Here is a 14,853-nt window from a genome sequence, read left to right on the forward strand (position 1 = left end):
TCATTTGAGGTTGGTTTAATCATCTGAGCTGAGTACAAACAATGGAAACTGGATTAAAGGTCCAGATTTTCACCCGTTCAGAGTTTAAAAGACGGTTTATTCATAAGTCTTAAATCCACCAATTAAAAGGCATTAATGACATAATTCTGTATTATTACATTACATACAGGCTAGAATAGGAAGCTTTATACAATATGCATTATACTGTTTTTAAAGGTCAACAAATAGGTGAATGATGTTCAACTTAACTTATATAGCGCCATTCTAGAAACCCAAGGACGCTTTACAATTACCAAGTTTTACATACAAGCACATTACACATTAACACTCATCCACACACCGGTGAGAAGCGCCAGCCAATAGCGCACAGCGTACGCTCAACCGGAAACGACCGTTCACCTGGAGGACTGCATTGGGCACTACAGCATTTACCCAGGACAGAGTGCCAATCCATTTCTGGGCACAATCATACACACATTTACACCCACACTTACACACACACAACTTACAAACATACCACACACTTTACACATACACACCAGAGTATTAGAGTATTCAATTTTCTGGAGTATGCAATTTTAACAGATCAATTTAGAGTATAACATTTTTCTGGGCAATTTAGAGTCTCTAATTTACCTAATCTCCATGTTTTTGGACTGTGGGAGGAAACCCACGCAGACACAGGGAGAACATGGAAACTCCACCCAGATAGGGACTTGAACCCAAGACCCCAGTGCTGGGAGGCGAATGTGCTAACCACTAAGCCACCGTGCCGTCTGAACACACTCAAAAGCAGTGTGTTTCCCTGGCTAAGTGAAGGTAGACAGGGGATTGACTATACATAGATGGTGAGTATGGTGGGAGGTGGGGCACCCAGTAATGCAAATAGGTAATGCCAGGAGCCAATGAGAAAGATGAAAATATAACTCAATATCAAAACAGTTTAGATTTTTAATGATGTAAATGCTGCTTCATGCGTCTGATGGTTTGCTTGCATCTCTTTCTCTCTGTAAATTCAGCGGGCGTGGCTTATGCGTGGACCAGCAGGGCACTCAGGCTGCAGTTGAAGAGCACTCGTCCGTCTGTGGTGGTGCTGCACTCGTTTTTCAGCAGCTCCAGCATGCTGCTGCGCACCTCGGCCGAGAAGGAAGCGTGGAAGTCCTCCCTGTCCGTCATGAAGTCCAGCAGCATCTGTCCATCCTTGTTTCCCTCTGTGAAGCAGTCGGTGATGTCCAGCGTGTTCTTCACGACCAGCTCCTCGTAGCGAAGCCCCAGAGCATCCAGCTGGACCCTGATGTCCCCGGCGGAGAGGTAGTCTGAGAGGGTGTTGGTGCACAGATCCTTCTTAAACGTCTTCCACAGGATTTCCCAGCCACTGCTCGCTGTGCGTGGGAATAACAACAACTATTAGTATTGTAATAATATATATATAAAACAAACAAATATGACCTGCTTGAATATTTGCAGCAGGAGTGGCATAAGGTCACTCAAAAGCAGTGTGTAAGACTGGTGGACTTAAGCATGACAAGAAGCATGAAAGCTATGATGAAAAATCAGGGTCATTTCTCCAAATATTGATTTCTGAACTATTAAAACAATAATATGAACTTGGTCTTGTTAAATTAACTTAAAAACTTATGTCGCAAAATCGTAGTTTTGTAGTTTTATGCTTTGTTAACCGGTTCAACTGCATATTTCGTAGAATTACGATCTTTAATTTCTGTTGAATATTTAGCAAAGAACAGCTGATACACCTAAAAGAACAAAGCAACCAGTCAGCAACTGCATAGCATCCACCTAGCAACATTTTAGCTATAAACTCCTATGATATAGCAACACCATAGCAACCAACACCTACAGTATACCATAGTAACACTGCTAAGCTGCACTTTCTATGTTAGAGTGATAACAGTGGTGGTTATGAAGACTTCACTGCATTCTATGTTCTAATCCACCACTGCAAAAAAAACATGGCAACCATTAAAGCAACACCTCAGCAACCAACAGCTATACCATGACAACACCATAGCTACCACCAAGCAAAACCTTAGTATTTCCATTAACATACAACCACATGAAAACACCTTAGAAACCAACATCTAAAGTATAGCAACATCTTAGTAACCACTTAGCAACCAACAAATGTACCATAGCAACACCTTACAGTATTTTACTTTGAGTGATTCTCACCTGCTTCATGAATGATCAGCAGCTTGCCGTTCTCCTTCAGGAGGCTGTGGAAAAACTTCAGTGTTGCTTTTGGATCGTCGACGTAGTACAGCATCTACACACACACACACACACACACACACTTATTACAGACAATTATTGGACCATTACACACAGTAACACTGACCCATATAATCCATTATCAGGGTCATTATCAGAATACTGTGCAATTTATATTATTTATAAGACTTCAGACCTCACAAAATTAATATTTTTCAGCTTAATCACTTTATTTTTCTCACTTTTTGTTTTTCTGTCATGCATTTGCCCACACTATTATGGCAAGCTGCATAACAGATTGGACAATTATAGCAAAAATTGTCTGACAGGGTGGATTTAGGCTTAAGCTTTACCTCTATAAGCAACTTAGTAGAGAAATAATTGGAGAAATATTAAATTAAATTATTAATACTATAATATTTATTGGCAAACATGCAGCAGCAGCAAGTCTTAAGTCCTTTAAAAAAGGTTGTGATGTCACGGATGATAAAGGTTACTTTCTTAATCTTAAAGAGGTGGGTTCCCAAAATCACAAGTGTGGACAGGGAATTCTAGGACACACATAAATAGCTTATTTTTTATGACAATAGCTAAATGTGTAATTAAAATGGCCAAATTATTAAAAAACATCTTCAACATTTTAACTGTAGACAAAATAATCTTCCCCTAAATTAAAGTAAAGTGTTTAAAGTGAATCTATATGTGTGTATTAATGTCTTCATTCAGAGTAAATACAAAAATTATATTGTTACACAGTTTTTGCTGTGAATAAAAAAGCTACATTATTATTGACCCAGAAGTACTAGAACCTGAATCATGTGAATGAGGTCAAACTTGACGTCCTGTTTGGTTTTGATCTGCGTCTCGTAGTCAGCACACGTGACCGTGTTCCAGTTGAAGGAAACGTCCCGAAGGCTGGAAGTTTTCGATACCAGATCTACAGGCAGGGATCAGAGAAGAAGAACCATAAAGCTGTTCTGTAAATATTTTACAACAAAAAAGTAGAAAAAAAGGTGGAATATTTAGTAGTGAGGAAATACGTTTATGCTTTATACGTTTATACTTTTATGCTTAAATTATAAGACATATATCAGACGTATATAATTATAATATTAAGCAAAAAAATCTGCCAATGGGGTAAAGCATATTTCTCTTAATAAGATCTCAAAACATTTAGTCTCACATCTAATTTAGCTAAATTTTCTAATATTGATTATAAGTTGATAACATTCGTATGTGTGTGTGTGTGTGTGTGTAAGTGTGTGTGCGTGTGCATGTGTGTGTTAGAGACCTTTGAAGTTCTGGGTGAGGTCAGTGCTGGGCTCCACAACCTCCACACTGATTGGGACGGACTGAAGAACCGACTGCAGGATCGAGATCAGATACACATCCATCTCCCCTGAGATACACACGCAGTCACAACAATATTAAGGCAAAAGGATATTTTTAGCTCTGCAATATACAGGGATTGGACAATGAAACTGAAACACCTGTCATCATTTTAGTGTGGGATTTTAGGTTTTATGGCTAAATTGGAGCAGCCTGGTGTTCAATCTTCATTAATTGCACATTGCACCAGTAAGAGCAGAGTGCGAAGGTTCAATTATCAGGGTAAGAGCACAGTTCTGCTCTAAATATTACAATGCACACAGCATTATGGGTGACACACCAGAGTTCAAAAGAGGACAAATTGTTGGTGCACGTCTTGCTGGAGCATCTGTGACCAAGACAGCAAGTCTTTGTGATGTATCAAGAGCCACGGTATCCAGGGTAACGTCAGCATACCACCAAGAAGCGCCAACCACATCCAACAGGATTAACTGTGGACGCTGTAAGAGGAAGCTGTCTGAAAGGGATGTTCGGGTGCTAACCCGGATTGTATCCAAAAAACATAAAACCACGGCTGATCAAATCACAGCAGAATTCAATGTGCACCTCAACTCTCCTGTTCCCACCAGAACTGTCCGTCACCACAATCAATTATTGGGGTCTAAAACCAGGTGTTTCAATTTCATTGTCCAATCCCTGTAGATATACAGATATATAAAAACACTCTGATGGATGTGTGTGAGCTTTCCCTTCATTTCATTTCTTATAAAATGTCTCCATCTACTGGCCATTTTCACCAATTGCTTTTATACAGTTCTGTGCAGTTTAGTCTTAGCCATCAAAACTGCTTAAAACATACATAACTGTATATATATATATATATATATATATATATATATATATATATATATATATATAAATAACAATAACTATCTATTCAGTACCTCCACCACTTCCAACACCGAGAACGCCGAAGCCAGTCTTCCCCTCTGCCATCCTGCATCATGATAAATGAACAGGAAAATGATTATTATTAGTAGTAGTAGTAGAAGTATTATTATTACTGCAATTTTATTGTTGTAATAGTAATGCAAATATTTTATTATTATTAATATTGGTATTATTAACAATCATCTAATCACAGTGATAAACGTGTTAAATAGTGTTGGAACAGTTTGCTCACTTGGTGATTTGTGGGCGTAGAACCGTATCTATGAGTTTCTGAATGACCTTGTGTTCTCCTGAACGCTGCAGGTAGTTCTGAAAGCGCTGCATGTATATACCCTGATATCCCGCCATGATTAACACTGCTCACACAGAAACCTGGAACAACTGGAAAAGTGGATAAAAAGTCACGAAGGGACAGTAGTGGACCCAGAGCACACTGTGAAAAATCTAAATCAGGGGTGTCCAAACTACGGCCCGCGGGCCATTTGCGGCCCGTTTCCTTTTTTGGAGCGGCCCGCGAGGTATTTTAGAAATAGAATGAAAGTTGGCCCGCTGTTAAGCAGGTTTTTATAATGTGAGATTCAAAGTTTGAACGCTAGGTGTCAGAAACGGGCCAAAGAGTCTAAAAGCGGAGAGTGCGCATTTCTAGTGCAGAAAAACGGGAAAAAGAGTCTAAAAGCGGAGAGGGTGCGCATTTCTAGCGCAGAAAAATGTCAAAGATAAAGATAGTAAGTCAAGTAAAATGGAGTGTAAATGAAATAATCAGGGAAAAAAAGTATTATTTAAAGTGGTATATTTCATTATTTGTTTTATTACAGAGTCTGTGGCCCGTGACTTCAAATATATTTCTCCTTCTGGCCCCCAACAAAAAAAGTTTGGACACCCCTGATCTAAATGACAAAGTTTAAAGTTTAAATTACTATTTTTGTGATATTAGAGCAAAAGCAAGAGCTTTCACAAAAGTAGGAGCAACAATACATTTCAAGTTAAGTAAGAAAGCTAGAATTTGTGAAAAAGAGATTTTATTTTGTTGCGCAGCCAAAACTTTTTACAGTGTGGTACCGAAGGTAAAATGTTACTCCAGTAAAATTAGAAGTCCTCAATTAAGTTCAACAATAAAATATATAAACACTTAAAATACCTAACTCTGTGTGTAATGCATCTATATAATATATTAATTTCACTCAATTTCAATTGAATTGCTGCTATAAATGAACTTTTCAGTGATATTTCTTATTTTTTAATATGTACGGGTGCATAACTAAAAGGAACAGCAGATTCTGCACAACTGATTGTAAGACATAGTCTAAAATGTATTGAAATGTATAACTGCAGATACACTACTTAATCACATTTAAATTAATCACATTTACTTCTTTACTGTGAACCACTGTAATAAGATAGCTGTAGAAAGGGTTGATAGTAATAAGTTTAGTATACTTTTACCTTAGTCAGCGAGAGAGAGCGCCTCCTCACACAGCGAGTAAACAGGAGATAAGGAGACAGCAGAGTGGACTGTGGACACTGAACAGAACTACAGTCTGTAAATAATGACCCTGCAGGTCTCCGCCCACAGCCTGCAGCATGTCTCAAACTGACAAACTAGAGGGAAAAAATAGTTTCGGGTATTTAAGTTATGAGAACATCGTTTAAGGCTGTCACAATTACTCACAATTACTTATAATTACCAACAATTACTCAATTAACCCAAATTCTTTGACTAAAAAACTGTTCTTAAAAAACTGAAAATTACAACCACAACAAATAGTTGGAGCCCTCTGTAAAATATAAACAAATGTAAATTTAAAAAGAATGCAATGATTTGCAAATTCACATAAACCCATATTTTATTTACTCTTAAATAATATCACAATATTTCAGGGTATTTTTGCGATAACGATATACTTGGCGATACAGGAAAACTAAAATAATGAATTCATTTCACGAATATAGTATAATAGTATAACAGTATAATCATAATGTGGCAAAAATAAATAATATAGCATAAAATAATATAATGCAGCAAATAAAATGGCAGAATATTTAGTGCTTGCATATAAACTGCAAACTAAAACAGTTATACAATAAATAAACCTAAATCTTCACAGTAAATAATAGACTACTTTTAAGACAGAACAGCCCTATTATCACGATATGGATTTTTAATATCACAATATTTCTGTGTCACTATATATTGTATACGATATAATATTGCCCACCCCTAATTTACAATACAACACACAGCTCTGGAAAAAATTAGACCACTTAAAAATGAAGAGTTTCTTTGATTTTACCAAATTAAAAACCTCTGGAATATAATCAAGAGGAAGATGGATGATCACAAGCCATCAAACCAAACTGAACTGCCTAAGATTTTTTGTACCAGGAGTAAAGACAGTAAGGAGTAAAGTTATCCAAAAGCAGTGTGTAAAACTGGTGGAGGAGAACATGATGCCAAGATGCATGAAAAAAACTGTGATCAAAAACCAGGGTTATTCCACCAAATATTGATTTCTGAACTCTTAAATCTTTATGAATATGAACGGCTCAGAATTATTAGAAAAATTAGACAAACAAATAGATGACTAAGCCTACTCTGGGTCCATGGTGTGGAATGGAGTGGAGAATAGATGTTTATAGAGTGGAGAGCTGATATCTTGCTTCTGAGAGAAGAAATCCAGCGCTGCCAGAGGAAGTCTGAACCTCGCTGAAGCTAAGAGAGCTATCTGGTGATGGTGGAGGTGAAACGGTGCACTAGTACCTGGTTCCCAGTATTTACTGGTTCAGTTTACTGGAAAACCCCCAATATTACATATCTGCAGAACCCGAGACTGCAGTTTCAGGACCGCAGTTCTAGGACCCTAAGTTTTCGCGACACTGCCACCTGGCGGAATCAGTGACTTACTACTCCTTAATATAATATCACCACTTTAGCTAACTACTTACAGATTTAAATACTTATTTCACCCAAATATTAGCAATTTAGCTAACTACTCACATATTTAAAGAGTTTTTTCACCCAAATATTAGCAATTCAGCTAACTACTCACAGATTTAAAGGCTTATTTCACCCAATATTACCAATTCAGCTAACTACTTACAAATTTAAAGGCTTCTTTTACCCAAATATTACCAATTCAGCTAACTACTTACAAATTTAAAGGCTTCTTTTACCCAAATATTACCAATTCAGCTAACTACTTACAGATTTAAAGGCTTCTTTTACCCAAATATTAGCAATTCAGCTAACTACTCACAGATTTAAAGGCTTATTTCACCCAGACACTATCAATTCAGCTATCTACTTACAGATTTAAATACTTTTTTCACCCAAATATTAGCAATTCAGCTAACTACTAACAGATTTAAAGGCTTATTTCGCCCAAATATTACCAATTCAGCTAACTACTTACAAATTTAAAGGCTTCTTTTACCCAAATATTACCAATTCAGCTAACTACTTACAAATTTAAAGGCTTCTTTTACCCAAATATTACCAATTCAGCTAACTACTTACAGATTTAAAGGCTTCTTTTACCCAAATATTAGCAATTCAGCTAACTACTAACAGATTTAAAGGCTTATTTCACCCAGACACTATCAATTCAGCTATCTACTTACAGATTTAAATACTTTTTTCACCCAAACACTACCAATTTAGCTAACTACTTACAGATTTAAAGGCTTATTTTACCTAAATATTACCAATTCAGATAACTGCTTACAGATTTAAAGGATTCTTTCACCCAAATATTACTGTCTTAAAATCTGTCTTAAAACTCCCAACCACATATCAGAGACACAAGAAAAGATTTCGAAAGATTAAAATTTTTTGGGAACTTCAAACTACTCTTGTGTCTATTAGAGCTGGCCGATATTGTAAAAAAGAAATCTCAATAATCTTCAATATATGAGCAATTCTCAATTATGATTCTTTTATATTAAAATTTGCAAACAGACAGTGCCATTTAAAATGAGGCATAACTATTGTTCCCTTTAAATGTAAACTTTTTTTTTTTACGAAGAGTAAGCAGCCCCCTTCGAACTTACCTGCAGCTTTTATACTAAAGATGGTACATTTTATATACACAGTTTTAACTCATGAAGTTTATATTTTTTTACCTTTTAACCATATTAAACCAATTTTATAGATTTTACACACTTTATGAAATAAAATAAAAGTAAACCCAAAATTTACCTGGGGCTACTTAAAAGTTGGGTTTGTGCACTGCTGTGCATCCTTGTGTGTGTATTGAGCTGGTGTGTATGTATCACCACGCCCATTAGTGTAGATAACACAGGCTTGAAAATAGACTGTTGGCAGGGTGTAAGATATGCGCAGAGTGTAAGATATGACCATTACTTAATGCCATTATTGCTAATTATGTTTACTGGTGTTTACTTATTTTAGCAGAAACTTTACATTTTTTGCAAGTCAGTTTAGTCTGAGGTTTATCTGTAAAATATACAAAAATATATAAAAGACTGATACATGACCAGGATGTTGATTTTGTTCAAAAACAGTTTTATTTTTATAGGTCATTTAATATATTCTAATTCAACAAAATAACCAAAGGTTTATCATTGCACATTAAAACAATGTAATCACATGATTGTGCCATTATATTATCACTATACTGTACACTGTTCATAGACAACAAGCCTAAATCATACATTTTTGTACAGTTTGTTCTGAATCATCTGAATTTAAGTTACTAAATTAAACTTTAATAAAAAAAACTACAGCAATAAATGACAAAACACATAAGATATTTGTTCCAAATAGTCTCCTACTGCACTAAGGCTTATTAGAGGCTCACTGGGCTGTTGAGGCCGCAGGGGGAAGATCATCCCCCACTAAACAGAGCTTGAGATTTATGACTCCTGAAAAAAACACACACATTGTGACCGGTATGAACTTGTCTCTGAACTGGTTGTGAACTCTGCTCAAGAACATCTTTGCTTACACGCATGCACAGATCTTCTGGTATGATTTCTTTGACCGTTATGTACTTATAATACTTAATTATAACTGATACTGGCTGAAATATTGACTGATATACTGTTTGTTTTAGTACTAAATAAACTACAACACTGAAATATCTGCATTTTCTTAATTCTATTAATTTTAATTGATTTACTGCATTTATAACTCTACTAATACACAATCTACTTCTCTGTGGTGCTGATTCAGTTGGGATTAGAACTATTTAGTAATTGTAATTCTCTGTATTCTCTGTATTTAGTGTATCTGAAGCTGTTTGTGAGCTACGGGTCGAGCACTACAGCCTCCAGGTTGTTGTTGAATACGATCCTGCCGTCCACCTCCTTACTGCAGTCTGGATGCCTGAGGAGCTCCAGCACTCCGGCCTTCAGCTCTGGAGACGCGCTCTTACTGAAGTCCATCACTTCGGTCAGGAAGTCCAGCAGCAGCTCTCCTTTCTCGTCCCCCTCAGTGAAACACTCTGTAATGTCCATGTGGGACGGCAGGGTGTGCTTCTGGTACGATATTCCTTTGGAGTCCAGGAAGGTCCTGATGTCTCCGGTTGTGATGCACTGGCTGATGTCGGCGTTGCAGAGCTCGGCCTTGTAGGTTCTCCACAGCCTGCCCCACCCGCTCTCTCCTGCAGGGGGCGCAGTGAGGTTATGTGTGTTAAGTGTTAAAATAGCAGTTTAGCCACGCCAAATAGCATCACTTAGCCTACAGGAGCTTAGCAATGATTCAATCAACAGCATTTTAGCCACACCCATTTAGCCCTAGCCAATCATCTAACAGCATTTATTTCAACAGCATTTAACAGTTAAGATCCACCCATTTATCTTACAATAGTTGATCCCCGCCCATTCAGTCTACATTAGTTAAGCCCTGCCCATTCAGTCTACAGCAGTCTAGCTCCATCTATAGCATTTTAGCCACACCCATTTAGTCTACAACAGTCTATGTCCCCCTATAGCAGTTTTGTCACACCCATTAAGTCTACAGCAGTCTAGCTCCACCCATTCAGTCTACAGCAGTCTAGCTCCAACTATAGCATTTTAGCTACACCCGTTCAGTCTACAGCAGTCTAGCACTACCTATAGCAGGTTAGCTCCGCCCATTCAGTCTACAGCAGTCTAGCGCTACCTATAGCAGGTTAGCTCCACCCATTCAGTCTACAGCAGTCTAGCGCTACCTATAGCAGGTTAGCTCCACCCATTCAGTCTACTGCAGTCTATCTCCATCTATAGCAGTTTAGACACATCCATTCAGTCTACACCAGTCTAGATTTAGCCATTCAGTCTACAGCAGTCTAGCTCCATCTATAGCATTTTAGCCACACCCGTTCAGTCTACAGCAGTCTAGCGCTACCTATAGCAGGTTAGTTCCACCCATTCAGTCTACAGCAGCCTAGCGCTACCTATAGCAGGTTAACTCCACCCATTCAGTCTACTGCAGTCTATCTCCACCTATAGCAGGTTAGCTCCACCCATTCAGTCTACAGCAGTCTAGCGCTACCTATAGCAGGTTAGCTCCACCCATTCAGTCTACAGCAGTCTAGCGCTACCTATAGCAGGTTAACTCCACCCATTCAGTCTACTGCAGTCTATCTCCACCTATAGCAGGTTAGCTCCACCCATTCAGTCTACAGCAGTCTATCTCCACCTATAGCAGTTTAGACACATCCATTCAGTCTACACCAGTCTAGATTTATCCATTCAGTCTACAGCAGTCTAGCTCTACCTATAGCAGGTTAGCTCCACCCATTCAGTCTACAGGAGTATATATTCACCTATAGCAGTTTAGCCACACCTATTAAGTCTACAGCAGTCTAGCTGCAGCTGTTAAGTATACAGCAGTCTAACTTCACCCATTCAGTCTACAGCAGTCTAGCTTCCCCTATAGCAATTTAGCCACACCCATAAAGTCTACAGCAGTCTAGCTCTATGCACTCATTCTACATCAGTCTAGCTTCCTCTATAGCAGTTTAGACATACACATTCAGTCTACATCAGTCTTACTCCACCCATTCATTTACAGCAGTTTAGATTTACCCACTCATTCCACAAAAAATAAGCCCCGCCTGTTTGATGTGTGTTTGTGTCATTCAACTGACCTGAGACCAGGATGATGAGCAGTTTTCCATTCTTCTTCAGTAAACTTCGGAAAAATGAAACCGTGGCCTCTGGATCCTTCACATAGTACAGCATCTGTACAACATAATTCAGATAGTAGTTAACAATCAATAACCTACTGAAATAAATATAGTTCAAAGCTTAACCGCTGTAAAATAACCTGAATCATGTGAATAAAGTCCATCTTTTTCTCAGCGTTTCTCTCTTTCCAGTTCTTCTCGAACTCAGATGCCGTCATCGTGTTCCACCTGAAGGTGATGTGTTCGAGGCCCGGCGTCTTCGAGGTTAAAACTGAACACAGTGAACACGATTACAGTACAGTAATCCTCCTCTTCAGTACAACACTGAATTTACATTCACACAGAACTGATCAGTCTGTACCTTTATATTTATAAATCATGTCACCGCAGGGCTCCACCACCTCATTGTCCAGTTGGGCCTCTGGATGCTTTAAGTGGAGCTGGTTGAGCATTTCCAGGTCAATCTCACCTGTAGATGGTACGGGGATATAGGATATAGTAGTATTATATCATTATCACGATAACTTGTATAATGATATGCATTTCCAAGTGTTTATTGTGTCTACAGTCAGTGCTTCTAAAACACTGACCACCAACACCTTATAGTCCATGATGCAATCATATTATTTTATTAATTTATCCATTTATTTGATTTCCAGCAGTAACAGGGCACTTGGCTCCTGACACATATCGATGCACATGGGCAACAAAGACAATTAAATATAAACTCAGTCCTCCCTTATATGATGTCCAGTTTAAGAAAAGTAAAAATTTGCATTGATATACTGCATTCTTGGATGGCCGTTTAACAACTGCATAATGCAATGATCAATTTGATTGCATTTGGATTTTATCCATTGGACTGAATAAGGAAAATACCTCACATACAACATACCCTACTTAAAATCTAGGTTCAGACCGCCAGGCAAAATCAGGTTTTTGGCATATCTAGATTGTATCCTGGTTTTTGTTAGTCTGGGCAGAAAAAAAAAAAACTTGAAATCCTTGAAATTTTTGAAATCCAGATATACCATATCAGCGTGCTTTATTAGCATACACAGATGGAAAGAGAAGTATTGTGGTAAGTTGTATCGATAAGCCATGTTACAAAATTAACCAAGCACACAACCCCACACACAGCACAGGGAGCGAATAGTGTTCACACCAGAGTCCGCTTCAAGTTTTTTATTACCAAGTGTACATAATGTTGTGCATTATAATAGCAATTTCTACTGCTTTCATAAAAGTCATACCTGCTCCACTTCCCACTCCCATCACATTCAGAGTGTCCTGTCCAGATTCAATTCTGCAGAAAGAGGGGATAAAAATGGAACGTTATCTAATCACACGTTTTATGACTTTATGGGAGGGAAGTTCAATGTATCAAAGCCTGAACTACGACCCAAAGAACTCACTCACCTGGCCAGAATGTCTGGAAGAGTCCCATGGATGAAATCCTTCATGCACTGGTGTTCAGAGGAGCGTTCCAGAAACAGCTGGAAGGCTTGGTGGTATCTGGAATAGTCATCCACCAGTGTTCTGAGTGGGGCCGCCATCACTCTGAAAAACAATCACACATCGAGAAGCATTTAGAGGCAATATCTGGTCCTATCTGATTGTTTTTATTACTTGATAAGACAGACAGGAGGCTTGTATTCCATCCACAGGAAATTAGTTTCATTTTATCCAAGTTTAATCAATCACTCCCGTGTCCACAAGGCATGCTGGGACTGCTGCTACAACATTAGTAAAGGAATGGGTCTCAGGCTCTCAGTAGCTTAGTGAACTCCAGCACTGTGGTACCATGATAGGATGCAGCACCTGTGCAACAAGTTCAGTCGTGAAATTTCACTACTGAAAGTTCACGTAGCTTCATAGATCAATATTTGTTGAATTAATCCTGTTTTTTTAATCCATTTGTTCATGCATCTTGGCATCATGTTCTCCTCCACCAGTCTTACACACTGCTTTTGGATAACTTTATGCTGCTTTACTCCTGGTGCAAAAATGCAAGCAGTTCAGCTTGGTTTGATTGTTTGTGATCATCCATCTTGATTATTGATTAAATTCCAGAGGTTTTCAATTTGGTAAAATCAAAGAAATTCATAATTTTGAGTGGTCTCTTATTTCCAGAGCTGTACTATAATATACTGATTTGTTAAAATGCACACAATGCATCTCTCATTCTTTAATACTTTCAGTTTTTCTACACTTCTGCATTCTGCACTGTTTGTGTGTGTATATGAGTGTGTGTGTGTGTTTAGCTAGACCTGTTACACTTGTCTTGCTGTTCTGTAGGAGCGCCGGAAGGAGGAGCTGCTCAACAGGTTGGTAAACAGCGCGGCTCTCAGCAGCAGCAGCCCAGAACAGAGCTCCAGCTCCGGGTAAACATCCCACCCAATACCCCTCTAATACACCCACCCACACAGCACCCACCCACAACCAGCTAACACCACCACTTACCTACCCCTGCCTCCACTGCGCGCGCTCAGCCTCCGAAAAGAGAGAGAGAGAAAGAGAGAGAGAGAGAGAGAGCAGCAGTCTAGCTCGACCCACCCACTTCCTTAAAGATACAGCAGCCCTAATACTAGTACACGGAATAACAGGGATTCAGAGCAATGAGCTGCAGTGCAGATTACAATAAATAAATAAATAAAACTACTAAATTACTACTACTGCTACTGCTACTACTGCCACAACTATTACTACTGTCACAACTACTACTATTACTATTACTATGGCAACTTGTAATAAGATTATGGCTATTACTGCTGCTACTACTATTACTTCTACCATCACTACTACAACTACTACTACTACTACTAGTAGTATTAAAAAGACTTTGGGGATTACTGCTACTACTACTATTACTACTACCACCACCTCTACTGCAACAACTACTACTAGTACTAGTAATACGACTATCTATTACTGATTCTACTACTACTATTACTACTGTGACTAGTAATAAGAGTATAGTTATTACTGCTACTAATACTACTACTATTACTACTACTACTGCTATTAACAGTTCTGTACCTCCACTACAACAACTACTGCTACTACTAGTAGTAGTAGTAGTAATAAGACTATAGCTATTACTGCTGCTACTACTACTACAACAACAGCTACTACTACTACTTCTACTGCTACTAGTAGCAGTAGAAGTAGTAGTAGTAGTAGTAATAAGACTATGGCTATTACTGCTACAACC

At 38.3% G+C, this 14,853-nt stretch overlaps 2 protein-coding genes across 4 annotated transcripts; both read right to left on the minus strand.

Annotated features, from left to right (window-relative positions):
- Positions 1-76: 76 nt before the first annotated feature.
- On the minus strand, positions 77-7,212 carry LOC103033680 (histamine N-methyltransferase). The gene is made up of 8 exons (XM_022686668.2): positions 7,102-7,212; positions 5,953-6,108; positions 4,742-4,890; positions 4,503-4,555; positions 3,521-3,628; positions 3,039-3,166; positions 2,191-2,284; positions 77-1,382 (listed from the first exon to the last, which is right to left on the minus strand). The coding sequence occupies exons 3-8, from the start codon at positions 4,855-4,857 to the stop codon at positions 1,030-1,032; spliced, it is 852 nt and encodes a 283-aa protein (XP_022542389.2). The 5' UTR covers positions 4,858-4,890; positions 5,953-6,108; positions 7,102-7,212; the 3' UTR covers positions 77-1,029.
- A 1,798-nt stretch (positions 7,213-9,010) lies between these two features.
- Positions 9,011-14,191, minus strand: hnmt (histamine N-methyltransferase). 3 transcript variants are annotated; one of them, XM_049484697.1, is made up of 7 exons: positions 14,103-14,191; positions 13,059-13,199; positions 12,893-12,945; positions 12,001-12,108; positions 11,780-11,910; positions 11,601-11,694; positions 9,011-10,130 (listed from the first exon to the last, which is right to left on the minus strand). In XM_049484697.1, exons 2-7 carry the CDS (start codon positions 13,193-13,195, stop codon positions 9,775-9,777), a joined length of 879 nt encoding a protein of 292 aa, XP_049340654.1. In that variant the 5' UTR covers positions 13,196-13,199; positions 14,103-14,191; the 3' UTR covers positions 9,011-9,774. The 3 variants fall into 3 exon arrangements, with proteins under 3 accessions (XP_049340654.1, XP_049340656.1, XP_049340655.1); XM_049484699.1 differs by having other exon boundaries at positions 14,107-14,171; XM_049484698.1 differs by lacking the exon at positions 14,103-14,191 and adding an exon at positions 13,910-14,037.
- Between the last annotated feature and the right edge of the window lie 662 nt (positions 14,192-14,853).

Source organism: Astyanax mexicanus, chromosome 11 (genome assembly GCF_023375975.1).
Source record: "Astyanax mexicanus isolate ESR-SI-001 chromosome 11, AstMex3_surface, whole genome shotgun sequence".
Lineage (NCBI taxonomy): Eukaryota > Metazoa > Chordata > Actinopteri > Characiformes > Acestrorhamphidae > Astyanax > Astyanax mexicanus.